We start from the raw sequence: 22,946 nt of genomic DNA on the forward strand, positions 1-22,946 counted from the left end.
GTTTCTATCTCTTTGCTGGCAAAATGTATTCCCTCATGGGATAAGTATACCCTTTCCAGTTTGAAGAGTCAAATTCCCAAATAGGCATATTTTTGGGGAAGGTGATATGATTTTGCGTACTTTCACAGGAAGCCTTTTAGAAGAAATTCCCCAAACAAGGCAGTCACCACTGTCTTTACCTAACTAATGAGTTTGCCATCTCCCTCTTCCAAGCTCACTGTCCAGAAACTTCCCAAGCAGGCAGTTTCACTGTCATGAAGTCAAGGCACTTTGTGGGGAATCAGGCCCAACATGTGCCTGCTTGTGGGGAAAGGCAGGCCTGATTCTTGCCCATGATGTGTCTTCGGGGCCGGGGTACCCAGATGTGTGAGTGCTTTCCCCACATGTAGAAATGCAATTATTCCCCACATGAAAGCAGCTGAAGTTCCTCAGGGCAAAGGGGATTCCAGCAGAAACAATGGGCACAGCTCTGCTTGGGAAGTTTCCAGACTAAAAGGAAGCTGCCAGAGCTGTAGGTGTATTGCAAGGTAGACCTCCATGGCAGGGTGAGCTCAGAGAACACACTGGGTCTTTCCTAATGTAGGTCCCTGCTGATAAAACTGTGGAAAGTCTCCGTGTATTGGTCCTTACACCCTCACCTTGGGCTTCAGTCTGACTCTGAAAGTGGGAGGAGCTGGGGCCGCACAAGTTGCCTCTTCTGGGGATGTGGTCCATTAGTTTCTCTTTTTATTTTAAGAGGGTCTCATTCTGTTGCCTAGGCTGGAGTGCAGTGATACCATCATAGCTCACTGCAGCTTCGAATCCCTGGGCTTAAGTGATCCTCTTGCTTCAGCTTTCTAAGTAGCTGGCAATAAAAGCGAGTGCCACCACACCCAGCTGATTTTTTTTTTTTTTTTTTTTTTTTTTTTTTTGAGAAACGGGGGTGTCACTATGTTGCCTGGGCTGGTCTTGAACTCCTGGCCTCAAATAATCCTCCTACCTTGGCCTCCGAAAATGCTGAGATTACAGGTGTGAGCCACTGTGCTCAGCCGAAGAGTTTCTCAAATTTCAGTCTTTGCACAGCTCTATCAGAATCATTAGGACAGCTTCAAAAATACAGATGTTCAGGTCTCAACCCAGGCCTTCTGTGGCATAGGAGCCTGAAGTCTGTATTCTTGACAAGTTTCCTTGATGACTCAGAAGCAAAGCCAGATTTAGGAACCATAGGTCAGTATTAGCATGCCTACTTTTATTAGACCCACTGCTTTGCTCCAGAGTGTATTGGGAGTGGGTGTGGGGGTGGAGTGTACCCAAGAGAGCATATTCCTGCATGTTTTTGTAACTCAGAAGAAGCAGCTGCAGCTTCATGTGGACTAAAATAGAGGCCTACTTTAGCTCTTGAAATATCCTGAACACCTGGAGAAAAATAACCCAGAGCCTCCTTTAGCCTCGGAGTTGCTATTTAGTTGTGGGAGTTGCAGGATCAGCTGGCGTGAGTGCTCACAGAGTCACAGATGCTTAGGTCACAAGCCTCCTCACAGCTCCAAAGGGGGCAAAGGATAGCACACTGCTGCCACCCCTTATTCCGTGCTCAGGGCAGACATTGCTAATCAACCATGACGCTCATCCCTGTTGAACCCAGAGAGGTTCAGAGTCCTAAGCAATCAGAGCTGGCACAAGGAATGAACCTTTTACCCTCCTTGCCATTCTTACCAACAATATCCTAGTCTAGTCCTAAAATTTGTTGAGCACTTTGACTTGCAGTTATCCATAGGACACAGTTCAGAAAACCATGGTGAGTCATATTCTCTTCTCTTCTCTTTGGGAAATCTCAATCATTCCCTTGATATTAATACTATCTATGGGTTGGCAACTCCCAACTTTATGTTTCTGCGCCAGAACTCTTCTTGAGCTCCAGACTTACACAGACACGTAGAGGCTAAGAAAGTGTAGAGTCTCAGGTTATCTAAACTTTAATAGATACATACGAAATGTTTTTGACTATGTAGCTCTCTGAGAGGAGGACTGTTTATTTCTCTGTGTATTGCTCACTATGCCTGGCTCAGTGTCTGGTGTACAGCAGGTACTAGGTAGACATGCTCATTGATTTTATATACCATTCCCCTGCTTATCTGCGTAACTGAGTTATTCTTTTCTCACGCCTTCCTATAGTGAGAGCTGCCCCATTCCTCATCCCACCCAGGCTAGATGGGGTGTGGCAGTCTCTGACATTGGTGGCCCCCAATGCACCGTGCCTCCTAGTATTTATTTCCTTGTGTAACCTCCTCCCTTGGAATCTAGTATGGACCTATGATTTGCTTCAACCAGTATAATGTGGTGGAAGTTAGACTGTGCCAGTTCCAGGTCTCATCCTTAAGAAGGCCTGGCAGCTTCCACTCTTGTGTTCTTAGGAGCCCTAGACTATCATGTAAAAAGTTCAGCTATCCTGTGAAGAGAAGAGGCCATGTGAAGGAGAGACCCTAAGACTCAGTGAAAAGACAGAGGAGTCCAACCTTTCCAGTGTCCCAGCTGAGCCCGCTCCCAGCTAGTTAGCCAGCTGAAAGCAGCCATATGTGTGATCATTGGCAAGACCAGGAGAAGAATCACTCCAGCTGAGTCAGTTCAGCTTCCAAGAATCAAGAGCAAATAAAATGTTAAGCCAGTAAGATTTAGGATGGTTTTTTACACAGCAAAAGAAACAGATGTGTTCCTTGACACCACAGATCAAGAGGCAAGTGAACAGTCTTGGAATCTTATCTCCTTGTTTTTAGCTTTAACTTTGGTGCTCTGCTCTGCACAAAGGCCCGACAAGTAACAATTCCTTTGATCCCTGTAAATCTGATCAGGGCACAGTAGAGACATCTAGTCATTTTGACAGTACATATATTTCAACAGAAACCTTTAGGGTAGCCATCCAAATGTAAAGGTAGAAACAAGTGGGATGAGTAGCAGAGGAGAGATGGAATGGGAGGAGTCCCATTTAGGTTGAAGTGACACAGAGAATGAATGCGGGAGCAAGCGGGGTTGGCTCCGGAACGACAGGGGCTCACATCAAGTGTGGAAGGTAACATTAAGGAGTGGGCCTGTGGTAACTGGCTCCAGATATCAGAGAGGCCAAGGGCTGTCTGAATTTCTCTGAAAACTAGAAGTTTCTACAAAGAGCACTAATAGAGAAATTGTGACTTCCAATATGGTGTGTATCTCAGGGATTACGTGTGTGTGTGTGTGTGATTATGGTGAGGGGAAAGAGAGAGAATGAATGAATGAATGCACAGAGACAAAAAAATGGAGAGACTAAAAAAAAATTTTTCTTAGAGCTAAAAAGTAGATGACTTTTTAAAAAGGTTTATTTATTATTTCCCTTCTTTAACACTCTCATCTAAGCAGCTTAAGAATCCCTGTATTTAGGGTTTGGGAACTAGGGAAGAAGCGGGTGATTTCCTTTCCTAGCCTGCCTAAAGGCCAAAGCTGCTGCTGACATCAAGCTTCTGTCCAGCCCAGGCCAATTATCAGACAGAGTTAGGGCTCCAGGTGCAAACTCAGAACACAGTCAATTCCCATCCATGCTACTGTAAGTAACAGAAATGAAAAATGTGAATGGAAACCATCAGGGAAAACTCGTGACAGCAGGAGGTGGTGCCCGGGTACAATGCACCCATCCACTGCATGACGGGGAAAGAGCGGGAAGAGTGGGGTAATCAGTCCTTGCCATCAGTCTTTGTCTCAGCTTTGAGAAGGACACTCCCAGCTGTCTGTTGCTGTGGTTCACAGACTAAATGGAGATTCCTTCTGTCCTGGCAGGTTCTCCTCAGTGGCCAAGCTCCACGACAGGAACTGAGCCATAGTAAGTTTATTTCAGGCCAAAAAATCTTAACATACATCCCCATTAGTGGGTAGGGGTAGGAAGGTGGAGCTTTTTATTAGCAGGATGTTTGGACAGAGACGAGGATGTTGAAAGCAGGAGTCAACATTTCCCAAGGTTCTTTCTTAAAATACATTGTGTTTGACTTTGGAACTCCTGACTCACCCCCAGGCTGGGCATTCTGTCTTGGAGCTACTGTATTCCCAAGAGTGCTTGGGGAGACCAGCTCATTCCCCACCTACAGTATCCACAGAAACATCTGCTATAGCTTATTAGAAAGTCAAAACAACCAACCATCAATCCATCATGTTTTCTGTTTAATGACACATTCCTGCTGGCTGATGCATGCCCCTCCCCAAGGATCCCCCCCCTGCCGGTCTGCCTGTGTGTGTGTGTCTGTAAAACTGTGAACTGATTTTGAAGATAGTTTGAACAGCTTCTTACATCCTAGTTTATTTAATCTTCTCACACGAATAGCAATACTTTTATTTGGGGAATCACAGAATGATTACTGACTCATTAGATAAGCAGTGAGCCCTGGAAACAGGAAGCAAAAAGTGGGCTTTCAAAGCCAATTTTATTCCCTTCTCTTTTCATCCACAGGTGACACAGCATTGTAGAAAGAGTCTGTACTTGGAGTCAGTAGTCCTGGGTTCAGCTTGTAGTCCTGACAGGTACTGTGTGAACTGAGATAGCTAACTTGGCCTCTCTGAGTCTCAGTTTTCTCTTGCATAAAATGGGAATAATAATACCTATCCGGTTGGCTACAGAGGATTTTTTTAAGAGGTTAGAATAGAATACTGGGGTGGGAAGGCAGCTTAAAGAACATCTGATGCTTGAATTCCTTCCTATAATATCACCACAAATAAGCCATGCAACCTATCCTTGAACTCTTTCTGTGACAGGGAACTCATTCCCACAGACAATCCAGTGCAATGTGAGACAGCTCTGATTTATTTTGAGCTGAAAAGTGCTTCCTTTAGCATTCCACCAATTGGTTCTTTTCCATGTAGATACATACAAACAAGTCCAATTCTCTTCTGAAAGAAGAGCTTTTAGAATCTGGAGGTACTAGCACGTCCCTGACATAGACAGAGCAGTCTCTGAGTCTTCTCTCTACCAGGCTTAGCTTTTGGTTCTCTTCACTATCGTAGTTATTGCACTCCAAAGGCACTTTAGGTAATTTTTAACCCTCAGTGTAGCTTCTCTAGCACTGGATGTGGTATTCAGCATTTCTGAAATGGAGATAATGAATTGTGACATTCACCTCCCTTGTCCTAGATGCTATGCCTCTATTAATGCAGCTGACCCTTGAATTTGCTTTATTTAGTGGCCACATCCCAATAGCAGCCCTTCCTCCATAATCTCAGCTGCAAACATCTAACTTTCTGATCACCACCTCCTTTCTTTCCAGCTTATTTCACGTACTATCCAACTCAACAGTTTCTAAACCTCACCAGGACTTACTATCCATTGATCACCCTTTCACTGTCCCTTGTCCCTCCCCTTTACCACGTCCTCCCATTCTCTCCCCTTTTACCCAGCCTAGAGCTCATGATACAATTATAATCATTCCCTTGAATAGACTCTCAAGTCCTTGCTCTTTCCCGTTTTCTCTTGCCTGGCAAACTCCCCAACCCTGATTACACCCTGCTCTCTTCGTCTTCCTGCCCTTGGACCCAGATAGTTGAACCTGGCTTGAGGAAGCAAGAAACAGGTTAACTAGCTTAAGTTAAATTCATAAACAGTAACCCCAAGGGGGCCCAGAGAGCTGCCCAGTGATCATGATCCAGCTTCCCAGTCTGGAAATTCTCCCACTCTCCTAGATAACTAGGTCCCACTTCCTCTATCCTTAAACCTCCCCATCCTCACTCTATGCTGATGTCCTTGTCTTCAAGCAGATGGGACTCCCCCTCGCTCCCACCACCACATCTACCCACCTGCCCCATCAGTGCCCAGTACTCTGCCTTCCCTTTCTCCCTGTGGATGATTTTCTGTGCTCCAAGACTAAGCTCTTCAGGTGTGCACTGGATCCTTTTTCCTGCTTGCTTACTCAAGGACTTTTTTCCCCCATCCTACAGTCCATCATTCATTTTGTCTTTTGACAGGATCATTTCCACCTTATATAACCACAATATTATTTTGCTCTCATCTTAAAAAACAAAACACAACACCAACAAAACTCTTTTCTTATCTCCAGATAAGGAAACCAGATAAGGAGACTCAGAAAAGTTTAGTAACCTGCCCAAGGTCACATATCTGAAAAGTGGAGGGGTCAAAGGTCAAATTACATTTTGCCCACCCCTGAAGCCCACCCAGATGAGACTTTGTGCAGAGTTTGTGGGCTCCAGCCCGCTGCTCTGGTTGGAGAAGCTGAGCTTGGACAAGGGAGCACTTTGCCAAGGATGGGCAGGCCATCTCTGCCAAACCTGTGCAATCTTCGGGCAGCAAGAAGGCTGGAGATTTGCAAGTGAGAGGGGAACATGCTTTGTCTTCAGAGGCCCACTGAGCTGCTGAAACTCTGGCTTGACCAGCTCTTCTCTCAGAGTAAACATGGGTGTGTGAGGGCTGTCATCAGGCCTCCATCCCAGCGGCACGTCAGCCACAGCAGTGTGAGCGGGTGGCCACGATGGCAGACAGATGGGGCAGGCAAGTGGGGTGGAAGCTGCCAGTACTGTGAAGCCTCCCCAGTGAAGAGATGACACCTCATAAATCTTGCAGGCCCAGAGCCCGTGTGGTCTGCCACAGTGCCTCATTAACACTTCCTTGTTCTCACATAGAGGTGGAAAATAACCAAATGTGACAAGCTGCCTTCCAAAACCATTTCATCAGAAGGGCACACATCTTTCCTCCATCACTTGCAACATCCCTAATTGTGCTGAGAACCCTAAACAGCTCAGGCCAAGGGGGTTTTTCTCCTGGGACAATGATACTTAACTACCTCCAGATCACAGCCTTCAGCCATCAACCCTCTCATTCCCTCCCCTCACTGCTCCCAGAGATTCTCTCAGAGAATGAGCCCATTTGGTGTCCAGTCTTATCACTCCTAGGGGTCAAGTTGGAATTTTCAGAATACCTGGAAAAGCATGCATCTACTGCCTTTACTTTGTATATCAGCCAAAACCAGTGTTGACTTCAGTCACGGCATCTCTTAAAAGTCCTCTTTCAAAAGGGACAGACTGGTCCACTTACTTGTCTGTCACAGCCTGCATGAACTCATCCAGCAAGTCATCGTATGCCTTCCCGCGCACGCGCTGGTGTTTCAGGCCGATGTACAGAGGGTCTCTGAGCAGCTCCTGGAACAGACAGCACCCATTGACTGAGCCTACTCCCGGTGTTCCTGTTTTTTTTTTTTTTTTTTTTTCCAACAAGTATCCAGGATTATTGGGAAGAACCAGAAGGTGGGAGGAGAGGGGGGAGTAGGAAGGTAACTGGATCCCCCCCGCCCAGGTGTCATTTCTGAAAGGGTCTGGAGGCTAAGCCAGTGATTGAGGGTGGACTCTTAGATGGTCTTCATTTTGGAAACCAAGGATACTTTGAACCAGGCAAACCTCTGTCAGACAGTCTTTCAACCTCCGTCTGCAGGCTTTAGGGTTATTTCAGGATTTCTCAACAGTGGCATTACTGACATTTTGGCTGGGATAATTCTTTAACGTGAGGCCTGACGTGCACACTGTAGGATATTTATCAGCATCTCTGGCCTCTAGCCACTAGATGCCAGTAACACTCGCAGTTGTGGCCATCAAAAATGACTTCAAGGCCTGATGTGGTGGCTCACGCCTGTAATCTCAGCACTTCGGAAGGCCAAGGTGGAAGGTTCTCTTGAGCCCAGGAGTCTGAGGCTGTCCTAGCCAACCCAGTGAGACCCCATCTCTACAAAAAATTTTTAAAAATTAGCTGGGCATGGTGGTGTGTGTCTTTGGTCCCAGCTGCTCAGGAGGCTGCGGCAGGAGGCTCACTTGACCTTGGGAGGCCAAGGCTGCAGTGAGCCATGATTGTGCCACTGCACTCTAGTCTGGGCAACAGAATGAGACCCTGTCTCAAAAAAAAAAGAAGAAAAAATGAATGTCTTGAGACATTGCCAACGGTCTTCTTAGGGACAAAACTGTCACCGGTTGAGAACCACTGTAGCTGACTTTAGGCAGAATCTTCATTGAAGTATTGGGTCACATCCAGAGTCCCTGGTCTGGGCTCATGTTAGAAAACCAACCCACCCTCCTTTCCTTTCCATTCCTCTCTTTTCCTCTCCCTTCCTCTCTTACTTCTCTCCCTCCCTCCTTGAAATCTTCCTGAATACCTACCATGTGCCTCACATTGTGCTGGGCCCTGGGGATACAAGCATAGAATGAAACAACCAGGAATTTCAGTTCAAGAGAGATGCTCACCTTAACACCTAGCCTGTGTTCAGGGCCCCTCCACCCCACCTCCTGCAGCTCCTTCCATCACAGCAGTCATATGCTATTGGGTTATCTGTGTCTGCGTTGGTGTGAATGACCACTCCCGCTGGCCAGCTTTCCATGTCTTCCATTCCTGCCACCCCTACACAGAGTCAGTGGACTCATTCATGCATGACACATTTATTTCTCATGTACTATTGCTGACACTGGGCCCAGTCGGGGATTTGTAGAGGAGCAAGGAATGATTGTTGCCTTCTAGGTGCTGACAGGTGGCTGCTGAGTAAACAGACACATTCTACTGCAGGGCAGAGTGACGCTGGTTTGGAACAAAGTGTGGCACGTGGAGGCACAGTGATGAGTGAAGAAATTCCCTTTGGGGGGCAGATTGGGATTGTGTCATGGAGAAAATGGTCAGGTAGGAAGAGATAGGCAGATTTCAGCAGGTGGGCCTCCAGGCTGAGAAGACAGCACAAGGAAAGGTTGAGGGCTGGAGGCAGGAGGAGGAAATACCTGGTGTATTTGGGAAATGGGAGGTAATTCAATGGGTTAGTTTCCTGGAATTATCTACTTTTTTGTCTAACTCACCAAAAATATAAGTTCCTAGAGAATAAGGTTTTGTGTTGTCTTCATCTCCATCTGAACTGCTGCTGCAGGACACAAAGATAAGGACCAGTGGGCCTACACTCCGACCCTCGGGGGCTTACAATCAAGTCTCACCTCCACCACAGCGAGCTGTGTGACTTTGGGCAAGTCATGGGGCCTCTTGAAGGCTTCTTCTCATCTATCAAGTGGGGATAAAATAGGGGCTGCATGGGGATGATTGTGATGATCAAGTGGAAAAATATATATGAAAGAGCTTGGTGAATTATAACATATGCTATAAAACAGTGGTAGCAGTTTTAGCTTTCACAGTGCCTCCAATGTGTCACGTACTGCCCTAAGTGCTTTACTTAACCCAATGAGGTTGTGTCAGCCATGGAGGTGTGTGGCTCAGAACTATCTTAAGGGAACCTGCTGAGGGAGGGCAATTGGTGGACAGCCTTCAGCTGCCACACTCTCCCTGGATTGCTTAATGACTGAGCATGGAGAGGGTGTGGGGGAAACCATTCCTGCCCAACCGAGACTCTGCTGGGGCAGGAACTTCCCACTGGCCTGACTGAGCTGGGGAGACTCTCCCTGGGCTCTCTTACTCAGTCCTCGCTCCCTTCTGCTCTCCCTTCACAGGTGTCTGACCTGTACTACAGTCTGAAGGCCCCACTCACCCCCAACTCGTCCCACTCCCTCCCCCTTTATTCTTCACAGGTGTCTCCCCAGTACCTTTCTCACACATCTATTTCTCAAAGGACCCGAGAGGTAGGTCTCATCATTTCCCCCATTTTTTAAATGAGGCAACAAGACACAGAGAGGTGAAGCAACCTGCTTAAGACCTTGGATTCGTAAGTGCAGGAGTCAGGATTCAAAGCTGGGATGTTGGGTCCAGAGTCTGTGGTCTTAAGCACTCAGTCATGCTGCATGGGTGGCTCTTCTGCATACCAACAAGAATCAATTTTTCTTTTTAAGGACACTGTTCTGGGTCCATACTGCTTTCATATCACTGTATTAGGTGTGGGGGAGGGTGTAGTTTAAGGGACAGAAAAGAACAGGAATTATCTGTTAACCCTTCACCCCAAGTCCTGGGTACACATAAGATCTGAGCTGGGTTTAGCACTTTGTCAAAGATACCACAGGTTTACATTTAGAAAGATGGTGGGTCCTGGCCTCCTCTCTCACTCTCCTAATCCCCTGGATTGGACACCCTTGAAACTGTTTAGGATTCTTCACTGATAGGGGTGTGTGCGTGTGTGTGTCAGTAGGGGGGACCTAAAGGGTGAAAGTGGTGCATACATGGTGCCTACCCTTCCACATGCTACCTTCAAAGTGACCATCAAAGGTCACTTAGAAGCATCAAACAGCCAGAAAGAATAAATGATAAATGATAGTAGAGTAACATGATGAATAGCTAGGCAGTAATTAAAATTGGTGGTTTTAAGACTTTGCAGTCACCTGGACAAATTTGTAAGAGACTATTTAAAGTGGAAAAAACAGGATACAAAATTACACAGATATCATAATTATAACTCTCTGAAGCACATACATACAGAGCTTGGAAGGACATACATAAAAATGACTGAAAATAGTGTTACTCTTGGCATTGGCAGAAAACATTCACTTTGGCAGTTCTTACAAAGATTAAAAGGGTCCATGGTGAGTTATAATTTGGAATGTTGCCAAGTCACAGATTTGAATCTTAGTGCATCAGGCAGCATAGAGTGAATTTCTCAATCCTGCATATGCAGTTTCTGGGGTAAGTTAAGTTCCCCAGTGGCACTAAGGGATTTTTAGATTTTCAAAAAATTTCTCAGTATACTGCAGTAAAGATCAAAGGTCAACCATAATGAGATACTGCCGAGATACAAGGGTGACTATAAAAAGCTTTTAAAAAGTCCTTTTATTTTGCTTTCATAATAAAATGTTCTATGATGTCTCAGATACTTTAACCACAAAAAATGAAAAAAAGTTCCCATATGGATATGATGTTAAAAAATAGATTCTTATGTTTGTGTAGAGCTTTCAAGTAATTCACTCATTTGTTCCTTCTAATAGTCTGACCTCTTCTCATCCCATTTTAGAGGAAGTTGGAGTTCAAGGGTTTAAATAAACTGCCCAAGCTCACAGAGCCAGAAAGTAGCTACCCTGAGATTGAGCTTTGACTGGGTCTCATGACGAAGCGTCCTCTTCGTCCCATCACTTGATATTGTGGGGGCCAGGGAACCAGGGAGCCAAGGGGCAGCTCCTCACCCTCTGCCGGGTCCTCCTGGAGGAGGTCAGTAGTGGCTGGGAAGGTCCGTACTCTTGACTTGCAGACCGGGCTGAGGAACGGGGAGAGCTGGAATGAGTTCAGAGGAAAGGCTGTGTATACATCTCTAGTCAACTGGTTCTCCTTTAGCAGCAGTGGAAATGGCTTCTCCAAAACAGTAGTGGGCAGAGCTCCTATGGCTGACTTGGCACAACATGGAACAAGAAGCCCACATTGTGCTCTGTATCCGCCAACTGATTCAGATGTAAGAATGCCTGACAGCAAGGGGTGGGAGTAGTAACCTGCCTGGACCCCCTCCTTGCAGTCCTCCTCTGTCTGGACTTCTTCATAGGTGTTTAGAGGAGAAGATTTCAGCAGACAGTATTGCCAGATAAAATACAGGATGCCCAGTTAAATTTGAATTTCAGATAGGCAATAATTAAAAAGAAATGTTTAGAATTAAGTGTGACCCATGTATTACATGGAACAAACTTATGCTAAAAAATGTTGAATTGCTTCTCTGAAATTTAAATGTCACTGGTGTCCTGTATTTTTATTTGCTAAGTCTGGTAACCCTATCTACAGAGGCAGAGGAATCTTCAAGTTTGGAGGCAACGTGCTGCAGGGGAAAGGACACTGCTGGACCTGGTGGCTGTGGTCAGGATGCTCCCCTCTGAGCATCCTCAGTAGGGCCCAAAGGGGCTCTAGGCTTTCAAATCAGATAGACCTGGGTTTGAATTGAGGCTTTGTCACTTGACTAGCTCTGTGGCTTTGGGGAAGGTATTTAACTTTTCTCTACTCTCTGTTAAATAGGGAATAATGATTTCTATCACACAATGCAAGCTCTTTGAGCTCCTCATTCATCCGCATCTCCCCAGCTAATTGTACAGTGATGGCACACATAAGCCCTTGAGAAGCATTTAGTGATATGATTGCAGAGTCCTGGGACTGGGCTAAGGAGATGCTGAATTAAAAATTAAGAAGGTCTTAGAAATCACTTGGTTCTGCTTCCTCCAAATGAGTTTTTGAAGGTTGGAAAGAATAAATGAGCTGCCCAAAGTCACAAAACACATTTGTGGAAACAACAAGGCAGAAATCATGGTTTCTAGACCAGCACTCTTCCCAGGGTGGGGACCAGGCTTATTCACTTCCATACTTTAGTGTTCAGTGGGTGCCTGGCACCTAAATATTGAGTGACTAAATCTTTCCCCTCTGTTAGTTACTAAGTCCCCTTTGGAACCAAGTAAGTCAATGATTATAATTTTAGGTGAAGGCCTTTATTCAAAGTGGGTGAAGCAGAACTTTCTCCTCTGCTGTGGGAGTTAGAGGGTTGAATGTGCTCTCTATGGCTGTTTGCCCAGCTCTGCCTCCCATAAGGTTTTTCTTGGAGACAAAATGTCATGGAAAAAGAAATGGTTTCCTCCTCTTCACTGCCCATATCAGTGAGCACTGGATTTCAGCTGGAAGACAGATAAACCTCCTGGTTGAAAAAATATTTATCTTGCATAGCAACAGGCATTCTGTGATGTTACTTAGGGAACCTGGGGGTCTGGGAGGTCACGGGATTGGGTTCACGCTGTGGGCACAGCACGCTTTCTCCTCACAGTGGCAGTCCCACCTACCACTCATTCCTTGGGAAACTCAGCTAAGCCTGGGGTAAGCTACAAAGATCCTAGCAAGGGCATCCTCATGGGTTACACATGTGTAGAGAGTGAGCTCTATGATGGCACCACATGGTGAATGCTGAATAATGATAATCTTGCAAGGTAGAAGAAACCCTGCAATATGCAGCTTGGTTGTCAACTCCATGCTTCCTTGGCAATCCAATAACATCCAAAGCACTATTTACCAGGCTCTGCTAATGATCTGCTCCCATGTTTGTTTCCCTAAGCAAACATGACTCCCCTCCCTCCACCCATTCTTCAGTTCCAGAAGAGCACACAGCATCTCCTTCAGAGGTGAATTCATAGAGGCTCAAGACTTCTGCCAAGAGAAGCTCTCCAAGACTCAGCAGGGTCATTTTAAAGCCAAGCTCCATCCCCCGGGATTCCCCCACCCTGCCTTAGCACAGGGTGGGATGAGCACTGGGTTTGGAGTCAAACCTTGGGGAAGCGCTTTCTGCTCTGAGCCTCTTTTCCCATGTAAAACAAGGGGGTTGAACGAGATGGTACTCAGGCCCCTTCTAACCTGAATAGTCTGTGACTGGCTGCATGTGGATGAAACAAAATAAATCCAATCCACACGTAGCCATGATGGAAGGCTGAGCAGGCGCTCCCATCCCCTACCCCCTTGGAACTTAATCATGGGATGTCCCTTCTTCATGGGATCATGGCGCCACATATTTATTTTTCCAAATCTCCTTGGTATCGGCAGGTAAAAGTGATGCAGAGTTTCAGGGCTGTGGACAGCAGATGTTTTCCTTCAACAGGAAACCTGGAGGGGTGTTGTCTTTAACTGTGATTAAAGCTCCTGTTGCCTCAGGAGTTTTTATAGAGACATACACACAGATGGTCAAGTTATTCTGACATTAAAAACCCTCATGACAGCATCCTCCCTGCGCGGACATGTGAGATAAAAGTGTAGAAGGCCAAGCTTCCCTCTGTTACATCTCAGGCTTGCTCTGAGCAAAAGGTGTGCCCTGGGACTTCTGGGGGGAATATCTTGCAAACGGATTCATTGAAAAAAAAAAAAAAAAAAGGAACTGTAGTTGGGAGATCACATAGTGAATCCATTTGAAAAGAGAAAAATCACCATCTTCCTAATGTTGGTCACTTTATAACTTTGAAAATTTGTGTCCTGAGTTTCTTCAAGTGGGTCTGGAGGTTCAAGTGGGTCTGGAGGGGGCCCACCATTCCCTGGAGGGGAGGATGGTGTAAACAGCATTGCTATCCTCTGACTTGATCCTGAGTGTCCATGGGATCCTGCCTGTGTGAAACACTCATTCTCGGCCCCCCATTTCCCAGTCTATAATGCAAATACCTGACCCCTTGGAGCAGTGCACCACAGTGGGCAAGGCAGCTGTGGAGCCAGACAGCTGGGTTCCAATCCCAGCTCTGACACTTAGAGCTGTGGGACCTGAGGTAAGTAGTTGACATGTTTCAGTCTCAGTTTCCTTATCTGAAAATTGGGAGAATAATATACTGGGGAGGAACTGCTTCCTCTCACCCCCGGGGCACATAGGAGGGCAGATCAGGGCATGTTCCCTCCTCCTAGACGGGGGTACTCTGGTCCCTCCCTGACATAAGGATCAGACCCAGGGAAGGTTCTCTCCCCTCCACATCCAGGAGGGAGAGGTGATTCTAGAGGCACAAAGCACCAGAAGGAGAAGCAGACGCTTTGAGTAGATGTGACACGCGACTCATTAAAGTGACCAATTAGGTGACAGTGTTGAAACACTGACAACTAGAACATTCTATTCAGGCTGACTCTCATTTATCTCCCTCAGGCTCGGCAGGGTGCCTGATACCCACTAAACACTCAATAAACTTTTATTAAATAAGGCAAAGTGTTCACAAAATAATCTTAATTGAAAAAATTAGAACAAAATTACATTATGATTACACCTAGGTAATAACTATCTTTATGTATAGGCATAGAAAAATTTTGGAAAGAAACACAAATGCAGCATTGTGGGAGAAATACCATTTCCTTTTTCTTTAAAATTTTGAATAATGTTCTAAATTCATTTTAGCAATAAAAATTCTAAAAATCAAGAAATAATCTTTACTTATAAAGCAACAGAAATTAGGCACAGGTGTAATGTGGGGAGAGGAGCACAAACTTGGATTTAGCTCCTAGCCCTGCCGCTTCTAGCAGATCTTCTTGGGCAAATAAAACTCTCTGGGCCTCAGTTTCCTATGCTGTAAAAAAGAGGGTAATGATAGATGCTCCCCTCACAGGGTTATTGCAAGGCTTAAACTGAGTGGTCCATAAAAAGGGCCTGATCCACAATTACTGCTACTTTCCAGTCATTTTTTCTGGTGGATTTGTTACAAGTTAGAGCCAGCTCTAAACTTCAGCATATCATTGCTGAGTGCTGGACCTTCAATGACAAAGGATCCCAATGCACCAGGGCAGCCAGCACCCTTCCAGTGGATGCAGTGGCCTCAGAATCAAACTCAATCTGTTCCAATTCTTGCCTAAGGCCAGCTTTTAGAAGGAATGAAGGTCTCAATTAAATCCAGCTGGAACACAGCAGGAGGTGTTGGAAAGGAAGAATAAAACAAAGTTTGCTGCGCTCATCCATGCCTGCAAAGAAGCATTCTGTGGGGCCAAAAGACAATTTCAGCAAAACTCAGATATCTGGCTGGGGAAAGGGCATCCCTGTGCAGAGGAAAACTTGAAGACTGGTTTTGATGAGCAGCTGTAAAGCATGTATCCCTATCTAACCTCCTGTCTCCTGAGCTGGTGAGGAGACACATGGAGACCAGGCGGTTTTAGAGGTTGAAGGATGCTCAGTAACTTTCTGGTCTAGTCTCTCAATATACTGAAAGGCAATTAAGTCTAAGGAGGTGCAATGACTTATCTGGCTCATCATGGTACTGGAACCAAGGTCCCTGGCTCGTCATGGTACTGGGAACCAAGGTCCCAATCCAATAGTTTTCCCACTTTCTTGCTCTCCCTCATCTCATTCCCACCCCCAGGATTTCCCAGCTGTTAAGCAAGGTCTGCCCACCATTCCGTCATTTGATTGTATCTGCAGATGAAGCCTGAATAAGCATCATTCCTTACTAGGATCTAAAGTGCTTGCTTTTGTTTGAAATGGGGATGCCTGGGCTGGGTGCAGTGGCTCAAGTCTGCAATCTCAGCACTTTGGGAGGCTGAGGCGGGCAGATCACTTGAGGTCAGGAGTTTGAGACCAGCCTGACCAACATGGTGAAACCCCATCTCGACTAAAAATACAAAAATTAGCTGAGCGTGGTGGCACATGCCTGTAATCCCAGCTACTCAGGAGGCTGAGATAGGAGAATTTTTTGAACCAGGGAAGCAGAGGTTGCAGCGAGCCAAGATCACGCCACTGCACTCCAGCCTGGGCAACAGAGGGAGAGTCTGTCTCAAAAAAAAGAAAAGAAAAGAAAAGAAATGGGGATGCATTGTGTTTAGGGAAGAGGAATGCCATGTAAAGAGTCTTGGCAAATTTTCTTAAGAGAGATCACTGCAGAATGCAAATAAGAATAACTTCTTGACACTGTGAATCAAGAATTTACAAAATGACCATTCCTTTTGCTTCAATACTTACTTCTAGAAATTTATCCTAAGGAAATACTCAGAGATAGGGACAAAGACTCATCTGCAAAAATGGGTATCAGAGCACAATTTATATTTTAAAAAAGACTAGAAACAACCTAAGTGCCCAACTGCGGGGGTTTTCTTATGTAAATTATGATACACCAGGTAGCTATTAAACCGACACTATGGAAGAATGGTTAATAGCCTGAAAGAAAACTCATGACAGATAATTAAATTTGAAAAAGAAATATAAAATACTGTATATATAATAAGAACACCACTTTTATTTTATAAGTGCATGGAAAAAAAAAGGCTGGGGAAATATACCAATATATAAACAATGATTAGTGCTTGTTGTGTGGCTGATATCTTATTTTTAACATTTCTCTGAATTTTCTCTGTTTATTTATTTATTTGAGACAGTGTCTTGCTGTGTCACCCAGGCTGGAGTGCAGTGGTGTGATCTCGGCTCACTGCAACCTCTGCCTCCCAGGTTCTCCTGGGATTCTCCTGTCTCAGCCTCCCCAGTAGCTGGGATTACAGGTGTGTGCTACCACACCTAGCCCATTTTTGTATTTTTAGTACAGATGGGATTTCACCATGTTGGTCAGGCTGGTCTCAAACTCCTGGCCTCAGGTGATCCCGCCCCGATCAGCCTTCCAAAGTGCTGGGAACACAGGCATGAGTGACTGTGCCCGGCCTCAATAACATGCACTGATCTCAAAGATAAATGTAATTAAGAGGGAATCCTTGGATATTTTTTCATGTTTTCTGACACACAGACAGAGCTGCGAATCACAGACATGCCCATGGTGGTTCCCAGAGCAGAGAAACCCTTGGCTGGGGCCTGAGCTCCTTAAACCACAAACTTCTAGGACTCCTGCTGGTGGATCTCACCTACGCTTGGCTCAGTTTCTCTCACTGGGTTTGCAGGACACTAATCTGTCTGATGCAGACATTTTGGCCCCTGGTGCTTTGAATTCTAATCGTTCCACTGGGGCAGCCTGCCTTGAGAATGCTAAAAAACACAGCCCAGTGGTCACACCCACCTCAAGGGAAATAGAAACTGCCTGGGGTAATGGGGGTCAGAGAGGAAGGAAGCCCAAGCAGGGGTCATTGTGGGTATAGAGGGCCTCATGGAGGTAGAGGAGCAAGGGGGCCCAGGAGTGGGAGAGGGAACAGGATGGAGCTAGGGGTGGGCAACCAGGGAAGAAGGTCCTCTACTCCACAACTGTGTAGGGGGAATGCCCTGGTCAGGAGGATGCCAAGAAAGAAATGGCCCATTGCTGTGTAGATATAACCACCCACAAACATGCTCCTCACCCTGTCCCAGTTGCCACCTTTTGGCCCCAGAGCTCCTGCCCTGGGCAGTGGGTTACCTCATTGTTGGTGCCGACGTCCAGCAGCACAGGAAGGCACTGCTGCGGGTTCACCCCTCCACATGCCGTGTACAGGGCCAGCTTGCCCACAGGGATGCCCATGCCGTAGCAGCCCAGGTCTCCCAGGCCCAGGATGCGCTCCCCATCAGTCACCACCACGGCCTGAAAAACAGCAGGGCACCATCAATCAGGGACAGCACTTCCTGTGACAGGGTGCTCATTTTAGCAGCCCCAGCCCATCAGGCTTGGCGACTGGATGCCCACTGACTTTGCCGGTGTGAAAGAGCTTGTCTGGGATAAGGCCGGAGCATTTATTCACCTGCAGGTGGCCAGTCCTTCCTGGCAGGCTGGTGAGAAACCCTACTGAGAAGAGATGACAGAAAGATGCCTGCCTTGCATTCTGAGCTTCAGGTGGGGGCTGCAGAAACAGCTGGAGGGAAACCACATTAAGTCACTTCACTCTCCCTCAAGGAAACTAAATAGACACTCTCAGCCTGAGACTTGGGGTGGTGGGTAGGGAAGGGCATAATTAAAGGAGAAAATGAAAAATAAGTGTTCATGCTGCTGCTACAGCTCCAGGGTTTAGAGGCTAATCCAAGTGCTCTCCGACCTACTCCTGGATTATGAAAAATCCGATCTGCAAAGAACAGGGCTCCTTGTGACATCTTCTAGGATCACTATTGCATATGAAATCAGGAAGAGTTTCAAGCTACACTGGGATTTACCTTTTGCATTTGGCAAAGAATTGCTGAGGGCCTACTATGTACTAGATGTAGTGCTACTTCAAGGCTTACCTACTGTGAATTAATAGATACGAATGAAGCTGATGATGATGATAGGAATAATTGTATTATTATAATGATATTCTTTTATTCATTCATTTAATACATATTTATGAAGCACCTACTTTGCATAAGACACTGTGACAAATTCTGCGGGAGCTTCAGTTTGCACATCTACAAAAGCAAATATGCATGGACACAGCCCTTAAAGGATTAATGGGCTAAAGGAGAGATGGAATGTATATATTAATAATCATGATTCTGGGAGGGAAGCTGGACTGCAGCAGAATAGCATAAAGGGTGGCAGAGATTAGAAGATGGGAGGATAACCCTTCATGGGTGAAGGGACACACATGCCCTACCTTGGACAGGTGGGGATTGTGGGGTTTGGGTGGGGAGAAGGGCATTTGATACAAAAGAAAGTTAAAATCCAGGGTAGAGGTGCTGGGGGTGGGGAGAATGTAGGATGTGTTTGGGGAATGAGGAGATGTAGGTTGCAGGAAGGGAAAGAATGGGAAGTCAGGCAGGAGTCAGACTGTGAAAGACCTTGAATGTCTAGCCAAGGAGAGCCCCTCAGGGTAACGGTGAAGTTGTTTGTAGGCCACTCTCACCTGCTCACCAGCACTAGCTATCTCTATCTCTAAACGAGTTAAGTTTATAGGTCCCTCATCCCTTCATTGGAACCTGGCTTTGGATCCATTCTAGGCTACAAATGTCCTGATGGGCTATGAACACCATAGGGTTTGGTTAAATCCATGAAGGTACATTGCTGGGCAGTGGGGGTAAAGAGATGAAGACCCATTCTTTCCCTGGAAGAGTTTATGATCTGGTACCCAAAGGGCTACGGGATCTTCTCACTTCCATTCTTTCTCTTTTAGTGGAAATAAGTGTAGAGATTCTTAAAAACATTCCTCTGCTTCTGGAAAAGGGTCTCTGGAGAGTGCAAGAGATCCATGAAAATCATGATATTCTCCCTTAGATTGGTCTACTGCCTCTGTGGAGAGTGCTCAAAGACTGCATCTCATGTGACCTTCCCCATAGCCTGGGCAGGTAGGCGGATCTGAGATTGTTATCTCTGCTTCACCGGTGAGCAAACAGAAGCTCAAGACCTTTATTTTCTCCATATATTTGTTAAGTGTCGGCCACATGCCTGGCACTGGCTGGATGTTTCCACATCAGTTATTTTAAAAGATTAGATGACTTTGCAAGGTCATCTTTCTAGTGAATGTGACAGGGCAGGGTTCCTGGTTCAGGGCTCCTTCTACCACCCCAACTGGCTGGGGTAAAGTGCCTGTGATCTTGGCAAAGTCCTGCCCTGCTTTGGCGCCACCCTCTCTGCAGCCTGCATCTGACCTCCTCTTGGTAGATCTCCCTGTTAGAGACTATGCCCTCATGCTGCCCCTGGGTGTCCAAACTCTGGGCATTTCTCTATCATCTCTCCTAACTAGAGCTTCCTTATTATGGTTCCCATTCTGTCAGAATCCTTCTCTGTGCTGAAGGGGCAGTGAGTAACATGAAGTTAAACAGAGGAAATCTGCTACTCCAGGCTGTTATCCCCACAACCCTAGGATGGTGACAGGGCTCTGTAGTGGCACTCTCCCAGCCTGGACATGCCCCAGGGCACTCTACTGCATGCCCAGCTCCTCTGAATGAGTGTCTCACCTCCATCTACTGTCCACCTGCAATCCTACCATGGTTATAGTTGAGTTATTCCAACACTTTCACAACCAGACTCCTTGCCTCTCATCTTCCTTCCTTCCATTCTCTCCTGCCAACCAATGTCAGATTCATTGTGTCAAAAGCCCATTTTCATTATGCCATTCCCAGGCTCAAAGACCTTTAGTTACTTTGAACTGTCCATAGAATAGAGTCCAAAATACTTAACTCTTTAATTATCTGAATCCAACAGACCTTCTGAAACTTATCTCCTGCTACACATCTGTACACAATTGCCTTCTCTGGCTGTGCTGGCCTTCTCATTCTTCCCAGACACACTCTGAATTTGCCTACCACTTCTCCATCTCAACCTCTCTATTCCTTTTTCCTGGAGGGTTCTTCTCCCCATTCTTCAGCAGCATAAATCCTGCCCATTATAATCTACTGAAATTTCTCCTTCCCCTGAATTGCCATATCTACCACACACCCTTCCTGTCTGCTTGCCTGCCTTTCACAAGCGTGTATTAAGGACCCACTGCCTGCCAAGACCCACACAAGGTGTTATTTAAACCTTTGATGGTGAAAGCAGCTGGGTTGTTATTTAACTTAGTTTTAAAATGCACATTTTATCTCACAAAACAGCCTTTGTGGTTAATGGCAGGTGCTTTGGAGTCTGATAACCAGTTTTTGAATATAGGATCCTTGATGATGTGCCATGTGTAATTTTAGACAAATAGATAACTATTCTGAGCTTCAATTCTCCATAAAATGAGTATAATAATAATAATAATAATAATAATAATAATAATAATAATTATCTCCTCAGGTTGTTGTAATGATGAAATAAAATATGTCTCATTTTAACCTGGTGCCTTGTATAAAGTAAGAATGATGAATAAATGGTTGCTGCTCTTATGACTGTAATGATGATGATTATTTAGGGCAAAGATTGTATCTCAGACTTTGAAATTATTTCTGATCTCTTCAGTTTATCATTAACACAGAAAGACCATGCAGTAATTATCTGTTAAATAAATGAATGAAAAAGAAACCAAGGGGAGACCTTGGCAAATGCAACATTTAATAAAGTCTGGCCATGTGAAGCTTAACGGCTTTAACCTTGGCATCCTCATCCATTGTTATGGCTCCTACTGTCCTCTCTAAGTAGATGACACCTGTAGATAACTGTCTGCTGGACATTGCCACTCAAATGTCCAATAGTCTTCCTAATTCCCACAAGTCCCTAACCAAATGAATCCTCTTTTCCCTCTTACTCCTTTTGAGCCTTTTTACTCTGCTGTCCTCCTGCTCTCTGTTACCCTGTATCTTCCAAGTTCAAAAATGTCCAGTCTTCTTTGATTCTTCTGTTAGTCAACCACAGCCAATTGGTCACCAAGTTCTGCTGATTGTGCCTGCTTCCTATTTTAAACATCTGTTCCATTATCTTCATATTATTGCTACTGCCTCGGATCAGATCATCCATCTTCACTTGAGCCACTGCACTGTTCTCCTAACTGGTCTCTCTACTGGATTTTCCCCATTCCATTTCATTTTTTCTGAAGCACGCCCAGATATATCACTTTCTTGCCCCCAAATCTCTAATGGTTCCCGATGTCTGTAAAATAAAACCCAAACATCTTAGACTGGCACTTAAAGCCTTCCATGGGCTAGGCCCAAGCTGCCCTTTGAATTTCCCCTTTATTCTTTCCATGCTCCATCCAAACTGAAATATTTCCAATTTTGTATAAAGCTTGTACTTTCTTGAATACATGCCATTTTACTTCTCAATTTCTTTATCTCCTTGATACAAATCTTACCACCCTTGCATGTTTCAAGGAACAGTTCAAAAAGCATTTACCTCCAGGAAGCTTCCCTTCTGAATTTTATCACTTCCTTCTCTGAATTCCCATAGCATTTTCCTCACCTACAAAACCTATCACTCCCTTCCTTGTATTATAGTTATGTACATTTCCTTGTGCTTCACAGTAGCTTGAAGCTCTTCTAGGGCCAGTAATGGGTTGTGTCATCTTTGATTCATCAGCACTTAACTTGGTGTCTGTAATGTGATACACACTCACAAATGGTGGGCAATGTGATAGATCCAACAGAGAAAACAAAGTGTCTTCTGCACTGAACAGAGTTCAGACCTGCTGTGGATTAACAAGTTCAGAGACAAGACACTGCACCCTGTTTTTTGTGACATCAATGGACCTTACGCTGGGAGCCACTAGTTCTGTAAATTGTCAAAAGGCTGAGGGCAAACCTGGGCAGCATCCTTGAAATTTAAAGCCAAGCAACCTTTTCTAGAACAACAGAATCACATTTTCCTTGTTTGGAAGAGTTTTATAATTCATAACTCCCCTGTCTCTCTGATGGCTCAGGGGAGGTTTGGGGGAGGCTGTGCCATATTCTTCCTTTGCCCACCTGCCTCAGACCTAAGGCCTTTTCTGAATTATTGCCCACACCCTTTAGTTTGGGTGGACCCAATGGGACTGACCCAATACTGACCTGAGGATCAAATGTCCTTGCTTGCTCTGGAGCTTCCTTGGACTTGTAGCTATGGTCATAGCTATAAGGGTTGCCCACAGTGCTGTTTATACAACCCTCTTCTTCCTCTTCCTTTTGTTTCATCCTTCCTTCTCATCTTTCCTTTTATCCTCCTCCTCCTCTTCTTCTGCTTCTCCCTCTCTCTCTTTCTATCGCAAAAATAATGCACACTTCTTAGTTTCAAATCTTGGTTCCACTCCTCCCTTGCAAAGAACCTAACCTCTCAGCTTCCTTGTCTATAAAATGGGGATAACAATAGTCCCTACCTCTTACAGGGTT

At 45.4% G+C, this 22,946-nt stretch overlaps 1 protein-coding gene across 2 annotated transcripts in view; it reads right to left on the reverse strand.

The window, feature by feature from the left end:
- The window catches only part of ME3 (malic enzyme 3), a 231,947-nt gene that overhangs the window by 39,224 nt on the left and 169,777 nt on the right, over window positions 1-22,946 (reverse strand). For both annotated transcript variants that reach the window (XM_004051940.3, XM_055355656.2), the window contains exons 6-7: window positions 17,683-17,844; window positions 7,034-7,137 (exon numbers count right to left, since the gene is read on the reverse strand). In XM_004051940.3, coding sequence (XP_004051988.2) covers window positions 7,034-7,137; window positions 17,683-17,844 — 266 coding nt within the window. The remainder of the gene's footprint in view (window positions 1-7,033; window positions 7,138-17,682; window positions 17,845-22,946) is intronic.

This window comes from Gorilla gorilla, chromosome 9, assembly GCF_029281585.2.
Source record: "Gorilla gorilla gorilla isolate KB3781 chromosome 9, NHGRI_mGorGor1-v2.1_pri, whole genome shotgun sequence".
In the NCBI taxonomy this organism is placed as follows: domain Eukaryota; kingdom Metazoa; phylum Chordata; class Mammalia; order Primates; family Hominidae; genus Gorilla; species Gorilla gorilla.